General features: G+C 37.7%; 2 protein-coding genes across 3 annotated transcripts in view; one reads left to right on the plus strand and one right to left on the minus strand.

The window, feature by feature from the left end:
* The window catches only part of LOC131313716 (DNA polymerase epsilon catalytic subunit A-like), a 34,103-nt gene extending 23,627 nt beyond the window's left edge, over positions 1 to 10,476 (plus strand). Inside the window, exons 36-49 of the mRNA XM_058342176.1 lie at positions 314 to 446; positions 560 to 661; positions 734 to 817; positions 1,098 to 1,172; positions 1,305 to 1,364; positions 1,451 to 1,713; positions 1,791 to 1,839; positions 3,386 to 3,546; positions 3,635 to 3,701; positions 7,136 to 7,282; positions 7,460 to 7,630; positions 7,721 to 7,930; positions 8,730 to 8,836; positions 9,694 to 10,476. Coding sequence (XP_058198159.1) covers positions 314 to 446; positions 560 to 661; positions 734 to 817; positions 1,098 to 1,172; positions 1,305 to 1,364; positions 1,451 to 1,713; positions 1,791 to 1,839; positions 3,386 to 3,546; positions 3,635 to 3,701; positions 7,136 to 7,282; positions 7,460 to 7,630; positions 7,721 to 7,930; positions 8,730 to 8,836; positions 9,694 to 10,054 — 1,990 coding nt within the window. The 3' untranslated portion in view covers positions 10,055 to 10,476. The remainder of the gene's footprint in view (positions 1 to 313; positions 447 to 559; positions 662 to 733; positions 818 to 1,097; positions 1,173 to 1,304; positions 1,365 to 1,450; positions 1,714 to 1,790; positions 1,840 to 3,385; positions 3,547 to 3,634; positions 3,702 to 7,135; positions 7,283 to 7,459; positions 7,631 to 7,720; positions 7,931 to 8,729; positions 8,837 to 9,693) is intronic.
* A 1,143-nt stretch (positions 10,477 to 11,619) lies between these two features.
* On the minus strand, positions 11,620 to 16,507 carry LOC131314399 (uncharacterized). Of its 2 annotated transcripts, none has more exons than XM_058342996.1 (7): positions 16,231 to 16,507; positions 16,048 to 16,121; positions 14,730 to 14,837; positions 14,508 to 14,581; positions 14,138 to 14,256; positions 13,634 to 13,717; positions 11,620 to 12,010 (listed from the first exon to the last, which is right to left on the minus strand). In XM_058342996.1, the coding sequence occupies exons 2-7, from the start codon at positions 16,052 to 16,054 to the stop codon at positions 11,917 to 11,919; spliced, it is 486 nt and encodes a 161-aa protein (XP_058198979.1). In that variant the 5' UTR covers positions 16,055 to 16,121; positions 16,231 to 16,507; the 3' UTR covers positions 11,620 to 11,916. The 2 variants fall into 2 exon arrangements, with proteins under 2 accessions (XP_058198979.1, XP_058198978.1); XM_058342995.1 differs by having other exon boundaries at positions 14,688 to 14,837; positions 16,231 to 16,496.
* Positions 16,508 to 17,615: the final 1,108 nt, after the last annotated feature.

Raw genomic sequence — 17,615 nt, forward strand, 5'->3', positions numbered from 1 at the left:
TTCCATGCTACTATTATTAGTTGAGACCAAATATTTCCAGGCAATTAGATTGGTCAGATCTGGTAACTCTAGTGATCCTAGAGGAGCGAATGCCAAATATGTGGCACTTCTTCAATATTAAGCTACATAAATGCCTCAAATCAGTTCATCATTGGTTTTATACTGATGTTTCCTGTTTGGGGGAAAGTTGTGGAGTGATGATTTTCATATCACCATTCAAACTGCTATTATTGGGTGTCTTATTACAAGACTCTTTAGAATTACTTTGCACATGATGAATTTAATGATTATGTATATTCACATTGACTCACAGGCAACTACATCATGTACCTGCAATTGCTGTAATTGAGTGCCCAGAAGTCCATCTGATGAAGTCGCATATACGTGCTCTGGATGATTTCCCATGTGTTAGCATCCCTTGTAATGCTCGTGATAGTAACTATCAGGTAGTGGAACTTTGAAGTATCTGCTGCTTCGCTTGCATCTACTGCTTTGTGTTCTTACTTCTATCATGCATCTGTGATAGCACATAATCACTCTATTTTCCTGCCATATATAGGCTCTTGGGTGGCAAATTATGGCATCAAAAATTGGAATGCAACGATGTGCTGCATCATCTCAGTGGTTGAATGAGAGAATTTCTCTTTCGCGATATGCCCATGTAAGGTTTTTGATTCTATGGCTAGTGCAATTCTTAAATGATTATGAATGCTTATTGATCTTAATGGTGCAGGTTCCACTAGGGAATTTTGAACTTGATTGGCTCATGCATACAGCAGATATCTTCTTTTCAAGAGCTTTACGTGATCAGCAACAGGTTGTCTCTGGTTTCTTATATTATAGTTCAATTTCAAAACTCTTGGAAATAGTTTGTACAAATGTATTAGAGCTCAAACTCAAGTTTTCGTCACCATAACTCTTTTATTGTGGATGACATTCCTCATATTAATTTCATTTGATATTTCAAGTGCTTTAGTTTCCTATACTAATGATTGGTAATAAGTTATTGAGACAACCGGTGTCAATGAAGCATGCCCTTTATGTTAAGACATTCCAATCGAACTTTTCATTAAAATGTTAGAGTTCCATTCTCACAGGTACTTTGGATATCTTATACTGGCAATCCAGATCTTGGAGGCATTAATGAAGAAGAGTCGTGTTTTGCTGATGAGGTTAGTATTGGGACTAGGTTGAATAGGTAGCTTTTGGTCATGCTGCTGTTGTGCCCCACTTGGAATCTTTTGTGCTGGTCTCTGTACAAACTCCAGCTTTTCTGCAACTAAGTAGTGTTCATTGTAAATTAGGTCAATCAACCTGTTCTTACTTACCCTGGAGCGTACAGGAAAGTTACTGTAGAACTAAAGGTAAAGGTCTTATCTTCTGTCTACGTATGATAATTGCAGCCAGGCATCCTATCAATTGATTTACTTATTTCCTTTCTTTTGTGCAGATTCATCACCTGGCTGTTGATGCTCTTCTGAAAAGCAATCAGTTGAATGAGATGGAAGGAGGTGTCTTGTTTGGGTTAGAGCAGGATTTGAATCCTGGAGCACATACTTTGAATGAACACTGTTGCTTTGATGAGGTTACCTCATGTTCTCCTGCGTTCCGTGTTCTCAAACAATTGATCCAAAGATGCCTCACAGATGCACTTACGTCTGGAAATGTGTTTGCTGATGCAATATTGCAGCATTTATACCGATGGCTTTGCAGGTTGTGGGGTCTTTAGCTGTCAAATGTGCATCTTGTTCTTGTCACTTCAATTATAACCTTCTTTCTTTATTTTACAGCCCACACTCAAAACTTCACGACCCAGCTCTTCACCGCATGCTTCATAAGGTAAATAAGGTTCCTTTCCTTGTTAATGAACTCGAGGCTAATTTTAAGTTCAGTTCATATACTTTGTTTATGCTTCACTTAAGTTGCTGTAGTCACATTTCTCCTGTCAATAACCAGAAGGCAGAAACCTATTTTATTTTTCTTGTTGTGTTTGTTTAACTTGACTTTTCTGTTTCCGTTCCTTTATATTGTGAATTTTCCAATCATCTTACATGGACTAATCTAACTGTAACAAGTACCTGGCGGTGACACTTAGACAAGGTTGTGGGATCTGTGTCTGCATTGGGCATGTGGCCAATGTGAGTGATTGGACATTCACTCAACAAGCATATTTGCTTGGGACACAGTACGTAATTTTTTTGGTTTATAAAACTGCAATATCATGTACAGAAGGCACCTGCTACTTGGATTCAAAAGGCACTTTCAATATAAGCGAATTGGTGCTGAAGTTGAAATTCCTCTGCCGGCGGTGCTCCTTCAATTAAAAAAAAAAGGTTCTGAAAACCCTCACTTTGTTAATGGCACATATTGAGACCATTTTACTCTCACCCAGTCACCCTCTCCCAGTTCTGGCTCAGGAAAGGGTCAGGGCCTGATCAAGTGCTTTACGTAGGGTTCACCCATATTATGAGAATCTACAATGGCTTGGTTGACTTGCTAGCTCGGTAGCCCCTTAAACATTAAGCCCTTGTTCGGTTGTGGGTTTGGAAAATTTTTTCCAAACCTAAATCCACTCATTACCTATATTTTCAATCATTACTTTCATTTCTCTCTCCACTCATTACCCCTATATCTAATCATTAATCTCATTTCTCTCTCTATCTCTCTCCACTCATTATCCCTATTCTCAATTATTACCCTATTTTCTCTCCTCATTACCCAAAAACCAAACCCAAAAATTTTCCAAACCCGCAACCGAACAAGGAAATAAGAGGATTAAGGCGTGTCCTTGGTCATATGAATTAGATGAATCTGATGATACAGGTACGGCAGTTGTCTATAAATTTTTTTATGTCCATCACAAGGAATACTGCATTTTATGCATTCGTTAGAAAACCGAATGTAAAATGTGGTTAGATGGCTTCTTTCACTGAGGACCAACCATGGTTTGACACAAAAAGTTAGATACAAAGTAGAGTTTAATGTGATTACAAGGGAAGACCTAAACGAAAGCGTAATTCTAAAAGCATGCTAAGTATAGGGAAAAGTCTCGTCCAGCTAACTTTATCTCCATATTAAAATGGTACTTTTTCGGCTTTGGTACCTTTTCAGTAAATAATTGGTAAACAGGATGCATGGTACACGAAATATTTACCTGACATGTAACATAGTCTTAAGTGAGAACAAAAATTATAGACGGGTGCAGTTCCTTAGGAGATAAAAAACAATTGAGGAGAAACAGTTATTTTGTCTTCTTATAATTGGTTAATTAGTTAAGCATGCTAATTGGTGGGAAAATGATTTCGTTTTATTCTCGAAGTACAACGTTTGTTAATGAAGTTCTGTTTGGTTTCTCTTGGTTTTTTTTTTCTACCTATTTTGATAGGTCATGCAAAAAGTGTTTGCGCTGTTGTTGGCCGAATTTCGTAAGTTGGGTGCTGCAATCGTGTTTGCCAACTTCTCAAAAGTTATTATAGACACAGGGAAGTCAGATTTATATGCAGCCAAAGCCTACTGTGATAGTTTACTCAAAACTCTACAAGCTAGGTTGGTCTCTATTTTGAGATTGCCAAGAGTTGTATCGATGAGGTTGTTTCTATTATCCTTTCCACTATAACCCTTATTCTTGTTGTAGAGACCTATTCGAGTGGATTGAGCTTGAGCCAGTGCAGTTTTGGCATTCCTTGCTTTTCATGGATCAGGTTAGTACATTGTGGGTTCTCTTCTTTGTCCTACTTTGATTTGTTTATATTTTCCTCTTCATTCATTAATTATCCATGTTACTCAATTTTTCTCCCCAACTTGGGGTTTGAAGTCAGTCAGATGCTATGAGGCACAAATACGGATACGACACGATACAGATACAACGATATGACAAAACCTAAAAAAATAGGGTACGGATACGTCGGGGATACAGCTGTATAAATTATACATTTTTGTAACTATTCATCTCCTAGGCATAAAAATGAAGCCATAAGAAATAAAAGAGTAGTTGAATTGTCAATACTAAGCATTAAGTACATGTCACTGTCAAAAGTCAAAAAGTAAGAATTGATCATCTAAAGATTAGAATTTTGTGAAAAAAAATTACACATTAGTAGGTAATAGACTAATAGGTATGCATATGCTCCCTCCATCGCTAAATAAGTGTCCGGCTCGCAAACCTAGGTCTTACAAAAGATCCTTGTTTTCCGCTAAAAAATCTAATTTTTTTTTCAGAATCTAATAGAACTCATTGCTATTTATTCATTTGTGAATTTTTTTATATTTTTTTAACGAAACAAATGCATCTTTTTAAAGGCCTAGGTTTGCACGCCGGACACTTATTTTGGGACGGAGGGAGTAATATACTTCGTATATATCTATCTACCAGTGTATGTATTGGATATAATTTACTGTCTATGTAAACAATAGAAACTCACACCAGTTACAGAGAGAGAACCTTGTGAATCAAAGATTCAAGCAATCTCGGTTTGGGAAAATATCGACTGGTTCAGGGAAAGATCTATCGATGTGCATAATTTCCTAGGTTTCATATTTTTAGTGATGCTGTTATTACAATATTCCCTTTTTAGTCTATACTTGATTCTTTAAAAATATTTATTTTAGCCCCCGCCGTATCCTTAAATGTATCCTCCGCGTATCACTCGCGTATCCAAAATGTATCCAAAATTAAAAATATTTAATTTAAATGCCAGATACTTATTTTGCTGTATCTGATACGTATCGGGGCGCATTGGGCGCATAGCTGTATCCCTTGCATATCCGATACTCATACCTGACTAGTTTCGGAGTATCCGTGCTTCATGACTCACATGAGTAGCTTCAATGTATGAGCACTTTATACCACTCGTACAATGAACTTTCTTTTTTGTTGGTCAAGCGGAAAATCATGCATTAACTTAAACGATCAAAGTCAACAAGCAAGATAAACGGCATTCATAAAGGTTCAAAAAGACTACAAGAGTCGTAGACTAGATCCTAAGATGACCAACACCCATGGCATCGGCCAGGGCGAATTCCCTAGCTGTCAAAGGAATGGAGCTAGAGACTACTAAATTTTGATCTTGCTGCGATCCAAGTCTGGCAAGGCAGTCGGCAGTTTGGTTGGCTTGACGATAGATGTGGACGACGGATGAATTAGTCCGGGCAGCAATTCTTCGAGCTTCTTTAACTATGTGGCGGTGGGGGTGATCAACAGGAGATCCTTCATTGCAAAAACCAACTGCCATGCTAGAATCAGACTCTATGGTAACATTTGACATGCCCTTTTCCAAAATGATCGTGAGGCCTCTGTAAATAGCCCATATCTCCACTTCCAAGCTGCTGGTGCAGGTTGCTTTGCCATAATAACCTAGGATCCAGTTCCCCGAGCTATCTTTGATCACTCCTCCAAAGCCAGCCGCATTGGTGGACTCGTAGGAGCAGCCATTCGTGTTCAACTTCAGATTCCCCGGTGAGGGTAAAACCCAAAATATCAGAGTCCCATGATGTTTATCATTGGCATGCGAAGCCTTCAAAGCAATAAAAATTTCCTTAGCGTAGATATTAACTTGCCTTAAGCACATAGTTGATGTTGTTTCAAGATTGTCAAAGCCCATCTTGTTGCGAGCTTTCCACAGTTGCCAAAGTGAAACCACAAAAACCATGGCCCAGGGCATGTTAACATCCAAACGAAAAGGAGTTTTCTTTTTGGCATTGGAAATAATCCAGTCTTTGACTGGTAAATTAAGGCTCGCCCTTAACCAATGGTGATGCCGGAGACAAAAGAGGCAGGTTTCTTACCTGTCCAAGAAAAGATAGAAGTATTCTGCAAATATTTATCCCTAATCAAAGATATCCAGGGATTTTCTTCTTGATTAGTGATCTTCCAGCCAAGCTTAGCTAATAGAGCAATGTTCTGATGCCTAGCTTTTCTAATTCCTAGACCCCCATTAGGCTTATTCATGCAAACTTGATTTCAGTTTATAAGGTGAATCTTCTTTTTTGTTTCAGTAGCTCCCCAAAGAAAATTCCTGTTAAGTCTGTCAAGCTTCTCACAAACACTTACAGGAAATTCCATGGTCTGCATAGAATAGCTAGGGATGGTGGAGGACACAGATTGTACCATAGTAGCCTGACCAGCGAGATTCATGGTATTATTTATCCAGCCAGATAGTTTACCCTGGACCTTTTCCACAATGTTAATAAAGTGGTTTTTGCTCACCCTACCATGTACAAGGGGAATACCAAGATATTTTCCCAAATCATTAGTAAGCTGGATTCCCACAATATTGCTCAACCGATTCATGGTTTCTGATTGGCTTATCGCCTACCATTTAAAACTATGTCAAGAGATTCTGAAATCCATTTGATGAATCCCAAGTGTGGTAATTGAAAGCACAACCAAGTGAAATATGAATTCTTGTCTTTTGAGCCACAGATGGAAAATCATAATAATCCTTCCTTTTGTTTGATCTTTTTGACATGTAAATATGAAATTAAATGCTAAAGTTAAATCACATGCGGGAATACATAAAATCGTCCGTATCCTTGGGTAAATCAGCAGAGTCCATGTTTCATTTGACGATAGAAAATCATTCTTTTAGTCCCGTGCATGTCCAATTTTGACTTCAGTTGAATGTGAGGTCACCTCTAAGCTAAACAGAAGCTAGACAGTTTTAGTGAGAGTAGTAAATGTAGGGATGTTATGTCTTGCCTCAGTAGATAACTTCTGACTTCATTGTGACAACTGACAAGGTACATAGGTGTGATTGTAAGTTTGTAACTTGTAACTTTCTTGATTTACCGTCCTCGTTATTTTCATTGATGCTCTTCAGATTTTACTTATCCTCGCCAAAAATAGTTGTCTTCAAAGCAACCACGTGTTCTATATTGAAGCAATAAGACAGAGCTTAGGTGGCTTGGTATCATTTTGAATGAACGCTCTCTTTCTCTGACACTGCTCTGACAACTCAACCTTGTTTTATTTCTACCTTTTCTGACAACAGGGAAAATTCAATGCTAGGATATATGTCCCAATAGATCCCTGAAGCATCTCATTGGCTTCAGGATTATGATGCAGCAGTGAATAGATGTTTTACATTGATTCCATATTCTGATAAAATTTCCTCCCCATTTTTTTGTCTCTTTATAGTTCAACTATGGTGGAATCCAGGCTAGACTGAATGGCCAATCATTAGAAGGTCTTTCTGAATCAGAAAGCGGAAGCGAGCTTGATGAATCTCAAGTAGATATTGTTTCAAGCTGGAATATTGCTGAAAACTTACCTAAGACTACTCAGGTAGGTCACCCACCTAATTTTTTTTTTCTGTTCCGGGTACCATTATGAGAAAATTTGATGTAGAAAAATTAGTTTTTCTTACCGCTGGAAATTAATTGAATCATCTACCGCAAGCTTAAACTTATATAAATGTTTCATATGCTACTTCTATTTCATGTTGTTTTGGTTGTTATACAGGATCACTTCATTTTGATTGTCTCAGAATTCATATATATACCATGGAAATATGCACGAGAACAAACAGCAATTAGAGCATTGGTGAGGGATGGCAACTTATGCACTCCATCAATATCTGGTGCAGCTGCTGAAAGTTTTGAGTCACACATGACAGAATATCTCAGGGAGCAGGTAAGAAATGGGATTTTGTTGCTAAAGCTTGTATAAGTTTTAGATTCTTCATTCTGCTTAGGTTCTGGACATGTTCTATGTGTTTTGCAGATCAGCTCTTACTTCGCAGATAAACTTCTAAGGATTGTTCGTGATGCCATTCATCATACGAAGGGAATGAACAATCCTAGTGCTGACCAACATATGTCCTATGGACATCCGCTTGTCACTAATATCCATATGGGTGATCCTGCGCTAGATTTCATTAAGCATGTCTGTGCTGTTCTGGCTCTCGATCAAAATGTTCAGCATGATATTCTGGTCAGTCTCGTATCAAGTATTTTGGCATCATATGCATTTATTTGGTTATTCATGCAGTCTTTTTTCCTCTGGAGGAACAAGTATTTGCGATATTAATGTAATCTCTCCCTGTATTCTCCGAGAAAGATCTGCAGCCACCAGCCAGTTTCAGTCTCATTTATTTTATTGTACTCCCATACAGCCTCTATTTTCATTTTTGTCCATCTTATTGCTGTTTTGTCTGCTCTTTTTTTTAAAAAAATCTTTCAATCTTGTGTAATGTAATAGAACCCTCTGGAATACTCACTTATCTCAATTCATTTGCTTTAACCTGCCAGTATCTGTATTTTTTTGTATTCCAACTATTTTGAGATTTATTATATGTACAAATGTATGTACCCAGATGATGCATATGCATATCTTCGAAAATTCTAACATTTGATGATTCTTGATTGCCTTCTATGCTCGTTCTAGGCTTCTGAACTGGCATTCTTGGCTTCCCTTAAGTCTCTTTACAGATCGAGATTGCTGAACCATATTGTGTTCTGAGAATGTTACTCTAGGACCCTTCAAATGCAATGAATGCAGAATGGGCATACTAATCCACTGAAACTTGAAGCGAAATTCCAGCATATTGAACATATTGTCTTCTAAAGTATGTTTTAATTGCAAAATAATTTGATGTTTCTTATTGTCCTAGAGAAGGTATACTTATATCCTAGAGAAGGTATACATCTTGTGACAACTGGATCTGGGTTTCATTAGTTTTATTTTATTTTTCTCCTACTAGTTTTAATGATATTATTATGCCTCTATGCAGATCATGAGGAGGAATCTCTTAAAGTATGTGCGCGTGAGGGAGTTTGCTCCAGAAGCTGAATTTCGCGATCAGTGTCTATCCTTCACTTTGCCAAATGTCATTTGTAGGTAAGAGGTTTGGATTATGGTAATTTTTTATGGTGGAGAAATCTTCCTTACAATCCAAAGGCAGAGCCCATCTTTGTTTTCTGGACCTCAAGGAATAGTCAGTTACATTATTACACATGGACATATTCACATGGATTCCCTGAAAAAGTTCCTCACAGGTGCAACGGACAAACAACTTGGTGAATACAGACAACTGCAGCTTAAGCAGTTGCCCAGTCTTGATCATTTCATTGATGTGCTGCACACTAGAACTTTCAAAAGGAAAATGATTTACAAACAGAAATTTCATAAGGGGTAATAGGAAACTCGTCCAAAATGATGGAGCAGTGGCATTTTTGAAATTATGAGGAATAATTTAAATAACTGCAATCTAGACATGTTCCATGAGCCAAAATAATATAAAAATGCTAGAGCCACATAAGTGTGCCACACCTTAGCCACACCCCTCTCACATGTAGGCAGGCCCCACTGAAACGGGCCCCACCTGTATGTGAAAGGGGTGTGGCTGAGGTGTGGCACAACTGATGTGCCCCTAGCACCTAGCATAGCCTAGAATCTAGGAAGTTCCTAGAAAGCATCCAACTTACATTATTACACATGGACATATTCACATGGATTCCCTGGGAAAGTTCCTCATAGTTACTATTACATCATTACAATGGACAAACAACTTGATCGAGACCACCCAATCTACTGAGTCTGGCTCCGACAGTGTGACTCGGATGATTCCCAGCCCTTCTTCCCAACCAATAGGATGTACATGTTTTCTTTTTCCTCTTCCTGGACTGAAGAAGATTCAATATTGGCACTAGTTGCTAATTCCAATGAATTTTATTATTATTATTATTTTTTTGCAGCTACTGCAACGACTGCAGAGACCTAGACTTGTGCCATGACAAAGCCTTTTTGGCTCAAGAGTGGCGCTGTGGTGTGCCACAGTGTGGGCAGCCATATGATCGTGAGGCAATGGAGAATGTTCTTCTTCAGATTGTAAGACAAAGAGAACGCCTCTATCAGCTTCAAGACCTAGTGTGCCTAAAGTGCAACCAGGTCAAAGCAGCACACTTATCTGTGGTCTGTGCTTGTGCTGGATCATTTAGATGTAAGGAAGATGTGTCCGAGTTCCGCAACAAAATGCAGATTTTCTTGAACATAGCTATCCATCAGAAATTTCAACTACTAGAAGAATGTACTTCGTGGATTCTTGAAATGAAATGAATTTCAGAATAGGTCTCTTGTTTAGCTGATTCAATGTTGTAGATGCATGATCGCAATTATTTATACCGCCTGGGCGGACATGGCTAAAAGTGGCCATTTAACTCATGATGATAAAGCTTCTTTCAACCACGGAAGATGGAGACGATGAAGCTGCAGAAGTTTGGGTGTGTCCGCTTATGTCAAAGCTGCAAGTTTATTATTGTACATAAGCTTGTAATTTAAGCAATCACTTGATGTAGAATGTAAATATGCCCTCATAGGTATCTCTAAAGCTCAATGTACATTTTTGGCCTCAGTATCACAGTTAGTCACGTAATTTGTAAAGGTCTGGTTTTTATGTGCATGTAATTCTTTTGCTTGATATAGAGAACAAATATTTCAATACCATTCCATAATATATAGCTTCCTTCAGTTCCACATAATTTTTTATTTGTTAACTTGATGAAGAAACTATAGTTGTAAATGAAATTGCTTTGCATTTGGAGTCTTTTTGAGTCTTTGAAGACCAGAGGGAACCACATTCCAGATACTCATGTTGCAAAACTCCTCTGGCAGGGTTCAGGAGAGGTAGTAGGTTGGTAAGCTCTATCAAACCAAACGGGTTTATCACTAGACTAATGGATTAAATAAATGAAGACGTTGAAAGGGTAACTTTAGAGCAAGTCCACATGTTGGAGTCAATATTACTTTTTCGAAACTATTTTTTTGGGCTTGTTATGGTGTCAAAATTCAATATATGGCAACGCTACAACATTGATTTAGTATTATTGCTTACATGATAAAGTCGGAGTTTGTGGCACCAAAGATGAAATTTTCATTTTTCGGCAACAAAAGATTGCAACGGGTTCACTTGAATTTTACATACAAATCTGTCAAATTGTGACTTAAATGGCTCATGGGTAGACTTGCTTTTACCACTTGCAACTTCTATGAGAAAACACATATCCAAAACTGGCAAATCATCTCTAAAATCTGCAAATTACCTTTTGGAAAAAAAAGAGGCTTATCTACTTTTTTGGTTCCTACAAATAGACTTGGTTTCAATTTCATCCTCACAAAAATTTTGGTTTCAACTTTACCCTTCAAGTTTCTAACAGATTTCTATGCTATCCTTTCCGTCAAACTTGGATGGAAAATGCTGACATAGCTAACATGTGTTTAGTTGGCGATGGAAAGAATCCCATATAGTGCCACTTAAGACTTAACCCACACAAATCATAATCAAAGACCCACAACAGACTTAACCCACACAAATCATAACCAAACATTTTTTTTTTCAGTTGAAAGATTCCATAATTTTCATTTCGTTCACTGTGTTGAAATTGTTTACTGTATCTCATCCCTAACCTCTGCAAAATTGGGCATACCATTGTTTTTCAACTTTTCAAGTGTTCAAACAAAACCACTTCTTTTTTTTTGCTCGGCTACAAAACCCGGTTGTTTTTTTTCTCGGCTTCAAAACCCAGTTGATAAAAAACGTTAATTTCTAAATCAGTATTCATGCCTTTTAATGCACTAAATCCCATTGCTATGCACTAACTTTAAGCATAGCAAAAACGATCGTAAATCATAATCAATTGGGTTAAAAATTAGGGATTTTTCTGTTCTTACTTCCAAGTTCCAACAATTGTTGACAAATGAGGAGAGTCCAAACTAAATAGTAGATAATTTGCTACTACAATCTAAGCCTCTTGTTCGGACTATTTAATACGCATTGTTGCTTCAGTTCAGTACACCACCACAAGGTTTTACCAGATCTTAGCACAAGAGAATATTTGGCGATGATCTAGAAGCTCCTACTTTCACCACTATCACAGGAGCAGATACCCGTACAGTAATCCACAAGGTGGCAGCATTTAGTCTCACCAAAAGAACCATCTTTTTGTCGTAGAACCTCCGACTGGCTCATCCTTTTTTTTCTTCTCTATTCCCTGCTTCAAGGCCTCTAACCTTCTCCTGCATGCAGACAATAACTTAGCAGAAAGTCTGTTTACACAGACTTTTCATACACATATCATTATGTGGGGTCCACTACGGGTCCCACATAAACGATCCAAACTGTTCATTAAATGTAAAACATTATTTCATGGGCCCCCGCAAAAAATCAGTTCAATCCAATACATATAGATGCTCGATCCAATCATCTAACTTTTAATTATCCTGAAATCCGAATGAAAAGTTAGATGATTGGATCGAGCCTCTATAAGTATTGGATTGAGCTGATTTTTAGCGCGGACCCTTGAAAAAATATTTTACATTTAATGAACAGCTTGGATTATATGTGCGGGACCCGTAGTGGGCCCCACATTGAAATTTGTGCACGATATTTTTGTGTGGATAGCACGGCTCAGCTAACATTAGTGATGGATTCACTTATGAAAGGGTGGCGCTAATGCCACGATGAAATTTTATAGTGCCACGACACTACATTACGTTTGGACTGTTCTAACCCCTTTGTCTCTCAGTTATTCATCCGGTTCTCTCTTCTCCGTCTACATTGTCTACAATCCACCTTTTCTTCTGTTTTCATCTTTTCTTTCTCTCTTCTCTTATTCAAGCCCCTCTTTCATGAGACCGTGGAGAGCACCTGAAGGCTGAAGGTTATGGATTTGAGATTGCCCATCTGCCGAATCCTAACCCAATCTGTAATGGATTGGCAAGTGGTAACACCACAAAAAGCAAAGGGGGAGAGAGAATCGCAAAATTGGGCTCCGTTTTAGTTTGTCTTTGGTCTTTGATCCTCATCTACCTGTTAATTGGGGAAGAGGTTTTCGGTTTCCTTCTAAAATAATTATTGCTTTTTATTAGGTTTCGTATAAAAATTGTTATCACTTCCTGTGCATGTATATATTGGTGTTGAGTCTTGAGACAGGTGGTTTATCTGTATAGATTGTGGAGGGAGGGAGGGAGGGAGGGAGATATGTACAAAGGGCATCGTGGACTTGTGGTAGCTCGGAGAAGGAAGGAAGAAAGAAAGAGGGGATACGATGGATTCAAAGAGGTTGCCGTTCTCAACTATGGGTGTAATCAAGGGGAGGAGGGATGATGGAAAGAGAAAGAAAGTGGGTTTGTTTTTGGGAAAAAGTAAGAAAAGAGAAGAACAGCAGTCGGGGAAAAACTAATGAGGATATAACAGTCATTGTACAGAAATTGTCGTGGCACTATAAAATTTCACCGTGGCATTAGCACCAACCCTTATGAAAAACTCATTACCAATGCGTTTAAGCAAATTAACAAAAAGCAAGTGCACTGTTTTAGTTTTCTTACCTTTCTACAACTTGGTATACCACAAAGAAACCCACTGGTCTATGGAAACCACAACAAACAATGCTCAACTTTCCAAAAATGTAATTTAGGGGGAAGTACCTTGTTAGATGCTAAATGTTACATGCATATATGAAATTTTTAACCAATGAAACAAAGAGATGTTTCTTCTGCTTCTTGTTTGTAATCTAAATACTTGTGACAAGAACATTGTAGAGGGGATGGTCAGAATGAAGCTATAAGTATGCCACATGGAATACAGAAAACACTAATGCAAGCACATGTCGTCGAAATGTATGGATGTGTAAAATTTACTTGGTATCTGTGAGGCGCCCATGCAAACTCCATCGCTGTCGAAATCCTTCCATGCCTTCAATTCCACTGGCCAGAATTAACCGCCTAGAATATCAAAAGTTCAAAACACAGATTATCGCAATCTATCCGTTTACCAATCCCAAGGAATTTCGCAGTTAAAAAAATGCAACACGTGAAAGAGAAACAGGAAAAGTCACTAGCATGCTGGTTTTGGAGCTTAAATCTCTTAAAAGATAGTCTCAGACTCTAAACATGAAATATATTTCTTCTTTATCGTCTAATTCTTCTTTTCTATATATATTTTTAAAATAGCTAGCATGGTGGATAGGGCGTATTAACATTAGATATAGCAGTCCTTATCACGATAATCCCATCATAGAATCAAAGAAAATGCAAACAGACAAAAGGTAGGTAACCAAAGTCGACTTCACAGAGCATATGTTGGTATTATGCCACCTTAAACAACTTTCACAATTCGTAAAATGGTACATGATTACGAAATACCTATCCAATGACGTGACTTCTGACTCAAGCTGAGCAGCTCGTTCCTTTGCTTCTTCAAAAGGCATAGATAACCCCAATTTGTGTTCGCTATCTTGAAGCCGTTGCCTTAGTTCCTTATCCTAAAGTTAGATGAGCAAATTGAATTAGACAGATGATAAAACTGCAATAGATTGAGAAGACCTCCATTCACAATAAGTAGATGTTTGGACTAAAAACAGAATAATAGAACATAAAAGCGGGACCAGATGCATGAGGCTCCCACTATTCCAGTGACTCAAACTGTCACCGGGATGCAAAAGACAAGCCTTTACTTTTGAGGCCCAACCAGCCCACTAAGAGGAGCAGAAAGTAAACACAATTCTCATCTCACCCTTTTCTCTGCACATTGCTTATATACAACAATCTCATCTTGACAAAATGGCTCAATATCATTGATTTGCAAGCCTATATCAGAAACCCAAAAAAGACAACAATCTATCAATTTTCTAGAGATAAGCATATGAGAAAAAGACCAAAAGGAGAAGATGGAAAGGAAAAAGGAAGAACTTACATAGAAAAAAGTTCCTCAATACCCCATCACATAAGTCAACACCTTCTAATACATGAGAGGCAATCTCTGGCGGAATGAGTGGTGATGGTGGTCCCATCATAAGATCATCACCGACCAAAATAGTTTCCTCCATCATTGGTTGGGAATCAACTAAAGCACACGAAAGGGAAACAACCCATAAGTACAATGCTTTCCTACGTTTGTAGTTGTGATTGCAAGTCATAGAAGGGTAAGCCTGAAGGCAGAAGCTCAAACCACTTATCTATGAATGAATTAATAATACTGATTGGTAACCGACTAAACCTGTACAAACAACTAACAGTGACTGGAATGGAAAATCGTTTCAATGGGTTCGTTAATATGCCTATAAGTTTTTTCCGAACATTTTCATTTGTAAACCAACCCAAACAAATCAAGGGGGATGGCCTTGAAATACAGAGACAACAAAACCAAAACAGCAACCTGCAACCTATGAAGCCTACGCTAGATACAAATTACCAAAGCATAAAACAGCAGAAGCAGGAAAACATAACTAAAACTAAACATCACAAGGCTGGGGTATGTTGGATAACACATTGAGGGAACCCCCATTCCAGACAAAATGCCTATAAGTAAGTACACAAGAGACTCCAAATCAATGCATACATGCACTGTGCTAGACTTATGTTTTTTTCTGCAAAAGGCCCACAAGAATCATGCCAAAATAGAAGAACTTCGAACAGCAGTGTCCATTGTCCATTCCACACTTTAAAAGGTAATATCAGGAAGTAAAATCCTTCAGATTAAACCCTAATGGATTTTTACTGAAGCCTTTGCCATACAAGAATTCTCAAAGAATAAGCAACAAGTGATTCTCTAAAATCCTTGGAAAGTTCTTTCCAAGAAAGGAATAAATCCATGGGGGTCTGCATAGTAACACTCAATCACGATTTCAAATTATAAAACCCATTACGGATCATCCTACTATTTGTCAATTATAGCTTTAACAACTTGGAAAATAACAATGGTTGCTTGCTCCCAATTTGGATAGCATTATCAGTGATGATTACCATCAAACAAAAGCTAACCCAATAAAATGAAGAATCATTCTCTCCCTACTCTTTCTCAAATGAGTTGCTAAATACGGTCAGGTTTTGCATAATGGGCTAGCATCGGGGTTCGGCTACCATTTCTGAAGTACTCTTTCTGGGTTTTTGACAACCAACAGCAAAAAACATCATGCTCTGAAAATAAGAGTAGTATTTGCAATTACTTAATTCAGAATGATCAAATTTTTTTTATTTACATAATTATAAAGTGATGGGTGGAGAATAAAATTGGGTACATTAAAAAAAATGCACGTATGTCAGGTTTCACCTACCATCCATGGTTGCTATCTGTTGCTCTGATTACGCGCAGCGCCCCAATTTCGAATTCAGAGCTCGATCAGACGTTCTAAAATTTGAGGATCAAAACCCAAATGTTAAAACAGGGATTTACCCATCAGCAGAAATGAATCAAGCAAAAAAAAAAAAAATGTAAGAGAGAGAGAGACAGAGATTACGGCGGAGTTCAGTGCACTTGCAGAAAACGGGAGCTGGAGCCTGGACGTTGAAGCAAGAGTCTGCCCACAGGGGAATGTTTGGTGCTTTGTTAAAATAGTACCCTATTTGGTGATTTTTTCCTTTCTCTTTCAAATACTAATCTCATTAAATTTTATTTTACAATTGTTATTACTGTAAAAACAAAATTTGTAATCTTTTTTTTCCCCACAGAATTCTTAATCGATAATTTTAAAATTTATAATCTAAAACCGATGCCCATACCAAACACCTCTTTTACAGGCTATTATTAATGTATAATCTTCTCTATTTTGAAAAAAAAGAAGACCATAACTTGCAGGTGATACTTCTTTGCATAAATGTTTAGATAGTTGTTTAAATTAATATTCCTTCTGAAATAAAATGGCCTCATGTGAATTGGAACGAGAATGATACGATTTATTAATTTCAAATGGATTGCAATTTTGTTCACCCTCCTTAAAAGATGATGAACATTATCCTTTCTCTTATAGGTTAAAATGATGTGGACTCCACCACAAAGTGATGTCATGCTTACCATGCAATACATTTTTTTGGTAAGCATGACATTATTTTGGGGTGAGGTCCACACCATTTCAATAAATAAGAGAAATGGCAATGTTCACTTTCTTAAGTGGAGGGTGAACAAAACTCAACTTTTTCAAAGGGGAAATATATGGATACGATAAAATCTTTGGTTCTCCTATCCAAACAATGTGATCTCTTATCAAACACTGAAGTAAAGTTGAATCCATTAATTTTTTTAGATAAACCTAATACTCCATTTAACTCTTCTACTATTGGCGTGAATTGTGCAGATATTATTTTTTTCCTTACTTAGCTATTTGTACTACATGTATTGCTTATTTAGCTTTGTATACTACGTGTACTAGTGTAGTGCAATCAATCTTGTAACCCTATATAATGCCTCTTCTGAAGGTTTAGAAATATAGAGAAAATTTAGCATATTCGATTTATTGCTTTTATCTTGGTATTAGAGCTAACCCTAAAATTCCCAAACCCTACTTTCGTCTATGTGCTTCTTGCCCAGTGACATCCAATCAAAACTCTACTTTCTTCCTTGCTTCTCATGTTAATCATGACCGAAGAGAGTAAATTCGTGGTGTCCACCAGCGGTAATGCCCAAGTGGTGACTGTCTAGAGTGACTCCTCTACTGCCATTCCGTTTGGGATTAAATTGAATGGCTCGAACTACACTATTTGGTCTCAAATGATGGAGTTACATGCTACCGGTCAAGAAAAAATTGATTACTTGACAGGCGATACTCCTAAGCCCGCTAAATCCAATCCCAATTTCTCGAAGTGGCAAAAGGAGGATGCCATCGTAAAGGGTTGGTTGGTGAAAACG

The sequence above is a fragment of the Rhododendron vialii genome, chromosome 13a (genome assembly GCF_030253575.1).
Source record: "Rhododendron vialii isolate Sample 1 chromosome 13a, ASM3025357v1".
Classification (NCBI taxonomy): domain Eukaryota; kingdom Viridiplantae; phylum Streptophyta; class Magnoliopsida; order Ericales; family Ericaceae; genus Rhododendron; species Rhododendron vialii.